This window comes from Phocoena sinus, chromosome 15 (assembly GCF_008692025.1).
Source record: "Phocoena sinus isolate mPhoSin1 chromosome 15, mPhoSin1.pri, whole genome shotgun sequence".
In the NCBI taxonomy this organism is placed as follows: domain Eukaryota; kingdom Metazoa; phylum Chordata; class Mammalia; order Artiodactyla; family Phocoenidae; genus Phocoena; species Phocoena sinus.
Window position 1 is genome coordinate 12,263,965 of NC_045777.1, and position 14,145 is coordinate 12,278,109.

General features: G+C 46.8%; 1 protein-coding gene across 9 annotated transcripts in view; it reads left to right on the forward strand.

Annotated features, from left to right (window-relative positions):
• STAU1 (staufen double-stranded RNA binding protein 1) overlaps positions 1 to 8,535 on the forward strand; it is a 90,801-nt gene extending 82,266 nt beyond the window's left edge. For all 9 annotated transcript variants that reach the window (XM_032605226.1, XM_032605219.1, XM_032605220.1 and 6 more), the window contains 6 exons: positions 1,865 to 2,011; positions 3,749 to 3,824; positions 4,061 to 4,380; positions 4,990 to 5,112; positions 5,894 to 5,979; positions 6,870 to 8,535. In XM_032605226.1, the coding sequence (XP_032461117.1) occupies positions 1,865 to 2,011; positions 3,749 to 3,824; positions 4,061 to 4,380; positions 4,990 to 5,112; positions 5,894 to 5,979; positions 6,870 to 6,885 (768 nt within the window). In that variant the 3' untranslated portion in view covers positions 6,886 to 8,535. The remainder of the gene's footprint in view (positions 1 to 1,864; positions 2,012 to 3,748; positions 3,825 to 4,060; positions 4,381 to 4,989; positions 5,113 to 5,893; positions 5,980 to 6,869) is intronic.
• Positions 8,536 to 14,145: the final 5,610 nt, after the last annotated feature.

Genomic DNA, 14,145 nt, shown 5'->3' on the forward strand with positions numbered 1-14,145 from the left:
ACTAATCTGACGCCTTAAAACGTGCTTGTCTGCACAGCACACATGCTGCTGTATCAACAGGTAGGAGCCTGGACTCACTGCGCCTGTTTAGAGGAGTGGGGGAATCGTGGGTAACTTTTTTCTTTGTTACTTCTTGAAAGTTACTGTTGTTCTTCTCAGAAGCTTTATGAATTATAGAAAGGATCTGCTTCTGCTTCCCCTGATCCTTCTGTAGAGCCTGGAGTCCGGGGGTTGGGTTCACGCCTCAGATTTGTACAGAGCGTTTCTCCATGCACTCAGCTTATTAAACAGTTATTCATACGGGCAGCTGAATGTTTTTTTTTTTTGTTGTTTTTTTGTTTTTTGCGGTACGCGGGCCTCTCAGTGTTGTGGCCTCTCCCATTGTGGAGCACAGGTTCCGGACGCGCAGGCTCAGCGGCCATGGCTCACGGGCCCAGCAGCTCCGCGGCATGTGGGATCTTCCCGGACCGGGGCACGAACCCGTGTCCCCTGCATTGGCAGGCGGACTCTCAACCACTGCGCCACCAGGGAAGCCCTGAATGTTTGATTTGAATTTAATAGTGTTTTCTGGTGAAAAACAGAATACTTCACTCTGCATAGCAGTTTACAGCTTATAAAGCACCATCAGTTAGCCTGGTGTGTTTCACCTCTGCAGTCAGAGGGCAGGAAGAGTAATGACCCTTCCATGTACAAGAGAAAATTGCAGTTTGTTGAGAGGCTCAGTAATTCGCCTAGGATCAAACGGCTGGTAGATGCCCGGTTGGGATTCAACCCCAGGCCCCTCTTCACAAGCCAGGGAGGGTTTCCTTGACTCTTTCGTGACGGGGCTTCTGGTTTTGGTCTGCGGTCAAGACCAGCTTGGAAGGAGATGGTAAGCAGTGATGTGTGTTGGAGTATGTGTAACAGCCAACTCTTAGGGAAAGGCAGTGTGTGTGGAGGCTATACATGTATATGCACACGTATTATATGTACATATGTGTATATTATAAATTTTACTGATAAGAAGGAAGTGTAGCATACAATTTACAAAAAATACTTAATACTCTTGTAAATTTCATACATCTGCGTGACAGTCACCAATAGCAGCGTTACAGAATGAGACTCGTGTGAACTCTTTATTCCCCTCAGGTTCAGCAAGGAGGTTTGCGTCTGTCATTGTTGAATGACTGTGGTACGAGCATGAGGACTGGTTGATATTTTTATTTACATCAACAACAAAGACATGTCAGAACTTCACTCATTTAAACAATATGAATGGCTTCTTTGCTGAATCAGATAATACTTTTCCAAGACTGGAAGTTTCAGTTTTTTGTATTAGTTACGTCATGGCTGCAGACTTGACAACAATTTAAAGATTAATCTGCATTATTAACCTTTTCTCCATCACTTAAGCTTAAGAATAGACAGTCAACAGTATAACTTAATCCTTGATAAGTAGTAGTTGCAGATTTCTGTGGTGTAAGTACTGTCACTGTGGCCATTTTCTGTCTGAGTTGGAAAGAGATGTGTAGCTGCATATTGACACCATACACATACAAGTGTAAAGAATCTCAAAAGCATAGACAATTGTAAACTGGAGTCCAGTTAGGAAGTGATGAATTTGAAGTATTCATTCCGTTTGTTAAAATAATTAGTTTAATTATACGCTTATATACTTTAGTGTTTAATAATAGCTACCTTTAACAGCCACCTCTCCAAATTCCTCAGGATTTCATAATGGGCTCTCACAGGCTGGTCCAAGCCAGCTCCAGGGCACCACTGTTAAGCCATCCATCTTCTGACCATTCTGGGTTCTTTTCAGTTCCTGACCAGTCTTTATTCTAAAGGGTTAAGCCCTGATCTGAGTTCTGCCTTCTTTATGCAGGTGAAGGTGGGAAACCACACTGCAGAAGGATCAGGCACCAATAAGAAGGTGGCCAAACGCAATGCAGCCGAGAACATGCTGGAAATCCTTGGTTTCAAAGTCCCACAGGCTCAGCCCACCAAACCAGCCCTCAAATCAGAGGAGAAGGTGACTGCTCAGGGCTCTGTGTCCTTGCTCTCTAACTGCAAGATGACCTTCTCAACTCAGGACTCTGACTCCTCCAGGGCTAAGCTTCAGGGCAAGGCTTCATCCTCCTGGCAGTAAAGCAGCCCGGCTGAGCAGGGTCCTAGCATTTGGTTCATTATAATGTGGTCAGAAGGGGAGTTGCATGTCCATGGCTCCAAGCATGGTGCTGGGTTAAGTCGTTACTGTTTCAGTATCTTTGTGGTCTGGGATGCTTGGTGGAGGGCAGCTTCTCTCCTTTTGTGGGATGACGGGTAATTAATTGGACTTGAAATTAATGCGTGTGTGATTCTGTCATTTGTGCTCTTAGAGTGAGTCCTGCATAAAAGACTCATCAGCCTTAGGCTTTTGTTAGCTGTGGAACACGCTTGGGACACTGAGACAGTGTGATAATAGAGTCAGGGCCAAATCCATAGTTTCGATTTGGGATTTCTTTCACTTTATGAATTGAACATTAGACAAAAATGATCCCATATTGAAAATTGCACTTCTGCCAAGGTTGGTAAGCAGTACCCTCAGTGAAAGCCTTGGCCGACCTTGTTTCCAGTCACTGGATGGTCCTTTCAGGATAAACGTGAAAACACCAGGACTGATTGAGTCGTGTCTGTCAGTCCTGTCAGCAGAGAGAAATGGCAGCAGCTGTGGCCACATAGTTAATAACTGGGATCCCAAACACTCATCAGAGAATCTGTAGAGATCCTGGACTTGGCTTTGGGGGTTTTCATTCCAAAATCTTACAGAGCATCATAGGCAGCTTTGTCTTCTCAGAAGGGAGACCTTTGTGTTTGGCAAAAAAAATTTTTTTTTTTTTTTTTTTTTTTGCGGTACGCGGGCCTCTCACCGCTGCGGCCTCTACCGTTGCAGAGCACAGGCTCTGGATGCGCAGGCCCAGCGGCCATGGCTCACGGGCCCAGCCGCCCCACGGCATGTGGGATCTTCCCGGACCGGGGCACGAACCCGCATCCCCTGCATCGGCAGGCGGACTCCCAACCACCGCGCCACCAGGGAAGCCCCCAAATTTTTATCTAGTAACATTTTCCCCCAGCATTTGTTATCTTTGGTTATGTCATTTTATCTTTTAGTGGGACATGTGCTCCAGGAAATATTCTTTGTTTATTTAATTATTTAGCATCAACCTAAAAGTTTTTCTTTTTTTTTTTTTTTTTTTTTTTTTGTGGTACGTAGGCCTCTCACTGTTGTGGCCTCTCCCGTTGCAGAGCGCAGGCTCAGCGGCCATGGCTAACGGGCCCAGCCGCTCTGCGGCATGTGAGATCTTCCCGGACTGGGGTACTAACCCGTGTCCCCTGCATCGGCGGACTATCAACCACTGCGCCACCAGGGAAGCCCCCAAAAGTTTCTTTCTTGGTCAGCTCTATCGATTTAACATCTTCAGGGTCCTTCTGGTTAAACGTTCCCCTCTCGTGAGCACAGGACAGAGGCCCCATCCCTTAGATGCTGTTCATGGACAGGCTGACATGGCTGAGAGTGTGCTTTGGGAGAAAGCAGGGGGCTCTGCTGTGGGCACATTGGCGGCACAAGCAGACCAGTGGTGGGGCCTTGGGAGAGGGCCTTTTGCCAGTGCCCTCATCGTTTAAAAGTTTATAAAACTTAAGATTAGTGCTGGTTGGAGTTTTGGACAGAAGGAACTAAGTTTTCAACAGTTTGATTGATGCTCATGGCCTTTTTTTGTGTTTTTTTAAGACACCCATAAAGAAACCAGGGGATGGAAGAAAAGTAACGTTTTTTGAACCTGGCTCTGGGGATGAAAATGGGACTAGTAAGTGTGAAGTTAATATTGTCTTGATCTGACTGTGATTCTGGGCTTTGCGTGGTTCCTGGTAATAGCAGGAACCTAGGTAATGAGTTAGTGGTCAGTGCTTGGTTCTGCATTACCCCTGTGCTGTTATGTGTGCTGGGGCCGGGGGGGGGGGGGTGGCCAGCGTGGGGTTTTACAGCATCTCTCCACGCGGCATGCGTGGACTTGAGTTGATTTGTCTGCTTGTCCATCCCCAGGCCATAAAGAGGATGAGTTCAGGATGCCTTATCTTAGTCATCAGCAGCTGCCTGCTGGAATTCTTCCCATGGTGCCTGAGGTTGCCCAGGCCGTAGGAGTCAGTCAAGGGCATCACACCAGAGAGTTCACCAGGGTAGCTCCGAACCCTGCCAAGGCCACGGTAACTGCCATGATAGCCCGTGAATTGTTGTATGGGGGCACCTCGCCTACAGCCGAGACCATTTTAAAGAATAACATCTCTTCAGGCCACGTACCCCATGGACCTCTCACGAGACCCTCAGAGCAGTTGGACTATCTTTCCAGAGTCCAGGGATTCCAGGTAACTGTTGGGTCTGAGCTGTGTGGTCTGTACCTCAGTGCGGTCATCTCTGGTTTCTCTCAGTACTAAGTAACTTGTTTTTTAAGTCAAGTTCTTTGTCTCGGGGGATGGTTGGGGGAAGCATGGTAAAGAGTGGTCCTGAGGAAGGGAGGAGGCACGGGAAGTATTAGAACCCTAGATGGTAAGAGAATATCCTCAACCTTTGGTAATTTTTAAGAATCCAGGCCAACCGTAATGACAAAGCCTCGAATCCAGTGGTAGTTACAAATTTAGACTTCAGTGAGAACAGATTCATTGTGCTGGCCCTTTTTCTACCTGCCAGGAAAGGACATGGCTTCTTCCAGACCAGGGTTTCTGAGTAGACATTTAGGTTCCTGGAAGATTCTGGAAGCTGGGGCCCTGGCATCCTGCCTGCAGCCCTCAGTGCCCCTTATCCGCAGACCCCGCTGTGAGTTTCTTGTGCCTGTTGAGCAGGAGTTGGTGTAGACAAGTCAGGCTGAGACCAGGGAGAGGTGTCATCTCTGTTCACTGGGCCCAGAGCCGCAGCCCTGTGCCGGGCTCATACTCCCCGCCTTCCTGTCCTTGCCTCAGTTTTCTTTTCCCCTTTAGGTTGAATACAAAGACTTCCCCAAAAACAACAAGAACGAATTCGTATCTCTTATCAATTGCTCCTCTCAGCCGCCCCTGATCAGCCATGGTATCGGAAAGGATGTGGAGTCCTGCCACGATATGGTATGTTACCCCCCGCGGTGGGCCTGGCTCCAGCTCGTTGCTGGCCTCAGAAAGACAGGAAAAGGATTCTCCTGCAGACTTCGAGAACAGTTGATTGTTTTACAGGGTTCATATTTCTGAGGACTTTTCTTAGGTTACTGGCTTGATTTCTCATTCTGTTGATCAGAACTCATGGGCTTTGGCCAACCCCTCTCCTCTCTTCCCTTGCTGACCTGAGAGGTGGACTTGGGTCCTGGAACGCATCCAGATACTGTATTCAGTTCATCTCTGACCAGAACAAGAAATTGCATGCCCAAGTTCTGGCAACTTAGAAAGCCCCTTGTTTTGGTGTTCTGTTCAGATGAAATGATTATTGTAAGAAATACTAAAATGAAGAAAAGGAATTGATTAAATTAATTGACATAAACTGTGGTATATTCACCTGATGTAATATAATGTACCCATCATATTAATGTCACCGAGGGTAATGTATTCTAACACGGAAACATGATACGGTTTTATTTTAAAGCGGGATATAAAATTTGTAGTCTGGTGACCACAGGTTAAAAATGTTAGAAGGCAATATATAATAAAATTAACAGAGGTTGTGATTCAGTGAGGTAACCATGGATAACATTTTTTAATTTATATTTTTAATTAAAAATTCAAACATGAAAGGGTTATTTAGTGGAACCACTTGTTTTGTTGGGCAGTAGGAGAAGCCCTCGACTCGCTATTCAGTGTTGTATACTGTGGTCCTGAGCGGTGGCCGTGGTTTGACTTCCCTTTTCATTCCTGCTAGGCTGCACTGAACATTTTAAAGTTGCTGTCTGAGTTGGACCAACAAAATACAGAGATGCCAAGAACAGGAAATGGACCAATGTCTGTGTGAGTGAGCTGATCTACATGGAAAGGCAGTTCTGTTCCTCATTTGCATTAAATTCAAATTGTCTGCTCAAGTTAGTAGTGAAATACTTGTCTTAGTCACTTTCTGTCCCTTTGCCCTGAAAGGTTTCCAAGTTTTGGGCAGAGAGCTCTGCTTCTTTTTAATTTGTTTGTTTTGTTTTTTAAATTAATTAATTTATTTTTGGCTGTGTTGGGTCTTCGTTTCTGTGCGAGGGCTTTCTCTAGTCGCAGCGAGTGGGGGCCATTCTTCATCGCGGCGCGCAGGCCTCTCAGTGTTGCGGCCTCTCTTGTTGCAGAGCACAGGCTCCAGACACGCAGGCTCAGTAGTTGTAGCTCGCGGACCTAGCTGCTCCGCGGCATGTGGGATCTTCCCAGACTGGGGCTCGAACCCGTGTCCCTTGGGTTGGCAGGCAGATTCTCAACCACTGCGCCACCAGGGAAGCCCTTTTTTTTTTTTTTTAGCTTTCAATCGGTCATACATTCACATCGTGCAAAAGTCAGAATTATTTTAAAAGGTGTCCACAGTGATAACGTCTTGCCCCTCATGCAGTCCTCATCCATACCATTCTCTTCACCCCACCCAGAGATCACATTTGTATTAGTTTCTTGTGTACCTTTCCTGTATGTTTCTTTATGCAGATACATTTATTTCCTTATTTTCTTCCTTTTCCTCCTAGAGATAACATACATACCCATTCTCTTCTTTGCTGTTTTCACTTGATGGTGTATTCTGGGAAGACCTTAATCCAGTTATCATAAACTGGGGCCTGAACTATCGGACTTCTCGATGTCTGCTAGTTTCATTTGTAACATGGCTTAATTGTCTTAAATTTCAAAACTTGGGTCATTTTTGGTTTTTTTCTTCCTTAAAGGTGTGGGAGGTGCTGAACCTTACCTGGCCATGAACCATTGAAAAATCCCAACATACATACTGAAAATACTGAAACTGCTTTGAAAATTTGGAACTTCTGATACCTCCAGTGGGCCGAGAGACACGATGGGTAAAGGACTGGAGACAGCAGTGGTGAAGAAGGTGGGGCCCCAAGGAGGCAGCGGCATGGCCGCTCGCCTGTGCTATGGTTTCTCCTCACGCAGCAGCAGCTGCTGGGGGCCGGGCAGGCCTGCCGGGCACCCTGGCGCCACTGGGAAACCAGCGGGTCCACGCCCCAGGCACCCTAGCGCTTGGTTAGGGTGGGGGGGGGTTGGTTTTTGGTTTTGGTTTTTGGGGTGGTTTTTTTTTTTTTTTCCTTGCTGTGTGAAAGAAGAAACAGAAAGCACGACTCCTTCTCAAACTGGCTCACTCAGACACTTTGGGACAAACCCTGGACACCACGCTGGAGTGAGGCCTTAGTCTGGCCCCAGAGCTGAAAGCACCAGAGAAAATCACATGCTTCCTACTCAGCCTGAGCTGACCTTCTCGGCGTGCTCTGGCCCACACCTACCGCGGTACCCACGCCGTCACCACTGCTCTCTTCCAAGAGATACGTATTCTTAGTTTCATTATTTTCTTTTGATTGAGATGACACTATATAAAATTTTCATTTGAGAGTTTCTCAGTTGTATTTAGTTACATAGCACAGTTTAGAAACTTGTCTGAGACTGACCTTATCAGTAATCTAACCGGCAAAGATCATATCCGTGTGTATGTGGTTATACATTTTTATTTCATTGGACTAACCCAGGACCATTTCAGTGATGAAAATTGTGTGCCCTCTGGTTTAGCTGAAACAGTCCTGCACTTCTCAGAAACCTTGAAGTCTCCCATAGTTGTATAAATTGGACAATTTAGGAATTTTAAACTTTAAATGATCATTTGGTTCCTTTTCTATTTTATTTTTGTTAATGCAACAGGACTTAAACAAATGAACTTTGATCTTTGTTTTAAAGATTAAAAAAATTGTGTGTGTATATATATATGTGTGTGTGTATATATATATATACACACACACACACATACACATATATATATATATATATATATATATATATATATATATATATATGACTCTTGAAGACACATAGCTTTCACTACACTACAGGATATGATCTCCATCCATGTAGCACATCTACAACTGCAGATTGATTTTCCTTGAGTGCTTTATACTGTTGATTACATCTCCATGTAGGGCTGAAAAGAATGACCCACGTTTATCTCTGTAACTGTGTTGCTTTTGATGTCGTGTTGCTGTACACAGAAATGTGTGCAGCGAGGTCCTGCGTACGGTCCAGATGAAAAGCACGGTAGCCTTGCGAGTTAAGTACTGCTTCGATTCATTGTTTACGCTGGAATTTTTTCTCCCCATGGAATGTAAGTAAAACTTAGTGTTTGTCACCAATAAATAGTAATACTAAATTTTTTTTGTTAATTTATTCTTAAATGCCACTACTGCTAGGTTGGTCCCTCCCAACCTGCCCCCTATACTTTTTTTATTTTTAAGAAAAAAACTTTGTAATGCTTGTGATTCCATTTGGGCAAAATTCTGAAGCTCTGAAATAACTTTATATCAAACCATTGATCAATAAACAGCTACTAATGAATTTTTGGTCCTGTCGAGCAGTAACTGAAGCAGTAAGGGAAGATGTGAGGGCATGGAAGCATGGCGTGGGGGGCACTGCTGCCAGTGAGGGGCAAGTGGGTGCCCGGGTGAAGGGAGGCGCCTCTCATCTGAACCAGACGTTGTCACCCAAAGAAATGACCGAGAGGAGAGAGGCTTCCTGGTCACTTCCCTCAGGCGGGCTCGCGCTTGGAAGAGTGAAGGTGAGGCGTTGCATTCTAGTCTGGCTGAGGAGTGGGGCTGGTAGTTTTCTATTTTTTCGTTTTAGAATATGCTCATAAATGTGGTTCACTATAAAACCAGCCTGTGGGTTGGACTGCAAGAAGCACCGAAAGTGAGCAGGTTATGGAAAAATGCTACAGGGTATAAGGGGGCTCAGCAGGGCAGGGATAAAAGCAGTAAGGAAAGGCATTTTTTCCCTTTCCAATCCTGGATTCAGCATTTCTGCAAGAAGCCTTGATCCTCTTTAGTGATAGATGACATTTAGAAACCAAGGTCTGGGTGCTCTGAGACCTCACTGCTAGGGGTGTGTTGTGTCTGGGCCCTCTTAGTGGACAGCTAGGAAGTGTATCTGTGTGTATGTATACACATCTGCCGATTTGTATATCTACTTAAAAGCCATGTGTTGGTCCTGATACCTCTGGCACCTCAGGGTTCTTCACAGCCTTCCCTGCTGTGTTTTTAGCACCTTTTCCAGCATCGAGATTGTAGCCAGTGTCCCAGCCTTGCCAGCCACTCCCTCCACTCCTGCCCTGAGATCTTGCTACCTCTGCCCAGCTCTTGCCTCCTTGCCTCAGTGTGTCTGTCCAACTGGCGACCCTCCACACTGTGAAGGGAAGATGGAAAGGGCTGGACAGTACAGTCCTAGAAGTAATTCATGACTTCTAATTGGCAGTCCAGTTGGCCCTCATTGACAGCACTCCAAGAAGGGGAAGTTTCCTCTTTAATATCTGGGATATTGTTAGGAAGGATCTACAGGTTTCTTTGCCAGGAGGTTTTTTTGAAGGTGATGTATTTTGGTTGCTTTGGAAAGCTGTCCAGATGGGATGTCCTTGACTATTCTTACATTGTAAGCTCTCAAACTAGTCTTGCCTCTGTGAAGGCCCTGTAGCTGTCATCGCCTGCTGAGGACTCACTCACCTGCAGTATCTCTGTCTCAGCAGGCTTTGAGAGAGCTGCCTGGGAATCGAGTTTGCACCAAGTTTTATCCCAACATGCTCTCTAAGAGTTGCAAGAACTTTGGCTCAAAACTAGCCCTTGGGACAACATGCAGTCCTGGTTTCCAGACTACAGGCAGAAAAACAGGCATGAAGGCACCTGAGAGGCAGGTCTGAAAAAATCAGAGCTGCGAGTCAGCCACAGTAAGACTAGTGGGTCTTAGGATTTGAGGAGCATCGATCTGCAAAGGTGGAGCAGCTCTTGTTGTCTTTGGGGAAGACAGACTTAGGATTCAGTCACCTCACAACAGGTGCACTGACATTAGGTCAATTTCGTTAAGTTCCTTTTACCACAGGGAGATATTAATGAGTAAGGATGATTTCCCCATAGCAGGGTTTTGTTCTGGTTTGTATTTTTAAAGGCCTTCTTGAGCCGAGCAATGTGAACTGTAGCTCTTTAAAAAAGTGTCATTTCTGAATCTAGGTTTTGTTCCATAGCTCACTGAGCTAAGGTGCCCGGCTTTGCAGGGTGAATGCCCAGCGACGGAGACCTTGGCCTGGGTCCCAAGGTCTGTTAGAGTCTGGGGTTCTTGTGACCCGTGGGACAAGACACCCAGCCATTCCCAAGAAGCAGTGTGCTGCTGCTTGCTCTCTAGGAGCTAATAGGAGCTCAGCAGAATACAACCACCGGAAATAAACCTGAGGACGGAGATGTGTAGCTGTTTGTTTGTATGAAACTTAACTTCAGAAGCTTCCGACATCACCATCTCTGGTTTAAGTGCTTAAACGTCTGTGTGCCCTTAAAAACAGACAAGAAAACCTTTCTAAATCCATAAATAATGGATTGTTGAGCACTTAAGCACTGCTGGATTGGCAGGGAGGAGTTAACCAATTTTCTGAAATAGCTTTTAAAGAGATGTGTGTTAAGATGCAAGGCTAACAGACTGGAGAGGGTGTGGTTTCTAGTCATCAAAGCAGAGCTGTTTTCTTGGTATCTGGCACTGTGTGCTTGCAGTGGTGTGTTTAGTGTACATATACAATGTACATATAGAATATACACATGGAACTGTAATTTTTACAACTCCATATTCTAATCAGACTTCTTGGCATACCAGTTTTTATTAGGAAAAATTATATGTAGTTTGGGAAACTGGTACTGCTTTGCTTAATATGTGCTTAATAACTTGTTTGATATTTTAAAAGTAATTTCCTTTGTACATTCTTTTACAAATACTTTCATCAAAACCTACTTTGTTGGAAGTAGGCCTGCGATGACAAATTGTAAAGCAGTCTTTGTGTAGTGGTAATTTTGAAAAGGACCTCTGAAAGTAAACTGTGAAAAATTTGTAAGTTATCCCTAAAAGCCCTCTATCCAAACACAAATCCTCTCGTTTATTTCCACCCCCTTTCACACGCACTTCTTTCATGATTGTGTCTGCAGTGCACATGCAGTGGTGCCACCCATTGTAAAGCTGAACAACCTGGAGCCCGGTGGTCCCAGAGAGGATCAGGTATGCCCGTCCCCAGCTGCCCTCCTACAGAGCCAGTTGGATCCAGCCTTCAGCTCACTGTGGCTGTCCTCACTTCTTTAGGCTGCAGTAGAAGCAGTGACAGGGGTGTCTCTCTCTGACCTTTGACATTGCTGAGCCTGGATTCAGTAGTGGGCAGTTGGTGCCACTTTGGAGTGAGATCTAACAGAATCCTGTGTCGCTTCCTCAGACTCTTCTTGCCTGCCTTTTTAATCGTGTATTGGCTCCAGCTGCCAAAAGCCTGCCCCAGGAAATGGCCTGAGATTCCCTTGGGCCTGTGTTTTACTGTGTAAATATCGCCGCCTCCCCACAGGTCTGTATGCTGAGCATACGCTCACCTGGTAGATTCAGGACGCGTATCTGAAAGTGCTCCTCTGGACCCCTAATAGCTTACTTTCCTCTCCGATTGGCTCCTTGGGTTCATGGACAAGAACAATGTAAACCAGGTTGAATCCAGCTAAGAAAACCGCAAATGCTCAGACCTTCCCTAGCCCAGGGACCATGATTTTTGGACATGTCGTATGGCTGTGTTCGGGGAGTTATGGCCTAGAGCGTTTGTTGGCAACCAGTGTGTCCTCTGAATCCCCAAAGCCTGAGCGGCCCCAGACCTGGCCCGACTCTTTCTGAGGTGGTTTGACCACCTTTGTCATTGCTCCTCTTGGCCAGGTAACATTTTCCCAAGGCCCCGAGCGAGGAGCAGCCTGGTGGACGGTGGACTGGGTGTGGATAAGGCTTCCGTGCTGTGAAGAGCGCCTGTAAATAGATCACCTCACGAAGGGCCAAGGTGCTGTAACGTAGGTGGGTGAACACCAACGTGTAAGTAGCGGCTCAGAGACTGCAGTGCGCTCACCGCAGAAGTCAGACCTTCTGTTGTTCTCGGAGCCCAGAGACAGACTCTGAAGCCGCTTGCTCCCAGGCAGTTTCTAGAGTCCCACTGCTCAGGGTGGCTGATGGAGAGGCACTGGCCCAACTCCTTGCTGGAGGCGTCTGGAGCCCTCCTCTCCCCCATTCTGTCCTCCTGTCCAGCTGGCAGGGCTCTCCTCCCTGGGCTGCAGACCGTAGTCCACTTCCAGGTCTCTCCCAAGAAAACGTGTGGAGACAGATGTCATGAGAACAGGAGTTTGTGTCCGTCTCAGCTACGGCTGGAGGGAGTGGTTGAGTTCTGGAAGAGGCCCACGAAGGCTGTGGCTCCTCTGGGCCCTAAGCTGCCGCAGCCGTCTTCCGCCTGCCACCCTTCGTTAATTTCCTATTGTTACAATATGATCCCTTCTGACTTCTGAGGCCACGAAACCTTGGACTCTTAACAGTGTTCACAGCTTGTGCCGCGCCTGCGTGTCTTTCTGATTCGGTTTTTCTTGGCTTCTTCACCAGCTTGGGCATGAGCATCAGCTCACTGGGAGGGCTGTTGGTTAAAAGGCTGCTGGGTCCCTTTCCCAGATGTGCTGATGCCGTAGGTCTGGGGTCAAGAATGTGCATTTCTAATAAAGTCCCAGGTGATGTAGATGTACTTTGAGAACAACTGTCCTCAAGCAGTAACACCCGTGAAGTTGCTAGTGACTTTTTTCTAATACAAAACATACAGCTGTAAATGATGCGTGCTCCTTTGGATGGCACCCCCACATCCTTCGAATCATGTTGAGAAATGCTGCCTTTGGCTGAACAGAGGGCCGGCAGCTTTGGCCTCACTGTCTTAGGCTCTGCACCGTGCTGTCCCAGCCCAGAGTCAGTCTGTCCTGGGGACTGAAGGCAGTGTCCTCAACAGCCTGTTAGGAGGATGAGGGTTTGGAATGCTCAACCTGCAGCCGCTGGCTTAGCTCGTTGCCGCCACCCTGGTTCTCCTTGGGAAGGTTTCTCTGCAGGCACCATCGCAGAGACTTCTTCCAGCCTGAGATCTACAGTCACGATGGAGGCAGCCCTCTGCGTGGGGCTGGCTCCAGCTCAACTTTGGCTCTCAGGAGTGGGACTGTACGGCCTGCCTAGGACACTAAGCCCTGCTCTGTCTGAGAGTGGCAGGACCTGGTGGGTGCTAGGTTCCTCCCCACTGCCCTGCGGACCCACGAGGAGACAGTTTAGGATCTGTCTTCGCAGCTGGCGTCTGCTGAGAAATCCAGTTTCCTGAGAGTAGCATTTCCCGCTCTAGACTCGGGAGGATTGACCCTTGACTGCTTGCCAAGGAGATGGACCATCTTTCCGACGTAAGGTAAACAAACCTCTCGTTTGGCTTTCCACTTCTCCTCCGGTCATCCTCCTTTTGCATCAGGTCTGAGAAACTTCCCCGTGACCTGTCTGCGGTGGCTCTTTCTTCCACGTTGTCAAGTTTTTCTCTCACGTCATCCACATTATAAGGGAGAAAGTTGACTTCTCCAACCACATGTGAGCTTTTGAAAGTCTTTATTACCTGTCAGGCAGGAACCCCAGAGAAAGGTTGGTGGATGATGGTGGTTCTTCATAGTGTTTACCTCACAGTCACGCCCTTATTAACTGATTACCTGTTACTAACTTTTGCAAAGCCATGGTATAGTGGCCAAGTCCTGTGCTCTGGACGCCATGCTGCCTGGGTTTGAATCCCAGTTCCACCCAGCTGTGCAAGCTGGTAATTTCCTCCACCTCTCAGGAAAGAAGGATTTGGACCTGTCACATTCTCAGACCGAAGACTCACATCTGGTTCTCAAGGTTCCATGAAACACTGGACGAGGGAGGCTCAGCTGGGAGTCCTAGCAATTAACCTAAAGAAGCTGCATGGCCCACGAGAGCCAGTGAGCTGTAAAAAGAACATCTCAGAGAAGAGTGGAAGCGTTCCCATGTAACACTCAGAATGAAGAAAGCTTACGAAAACCAGTCAGGATCCGAATGTATCACAAGATAAAATGGGGCATGGTTTGCTCTGAGCAACTGACAGAATATGAG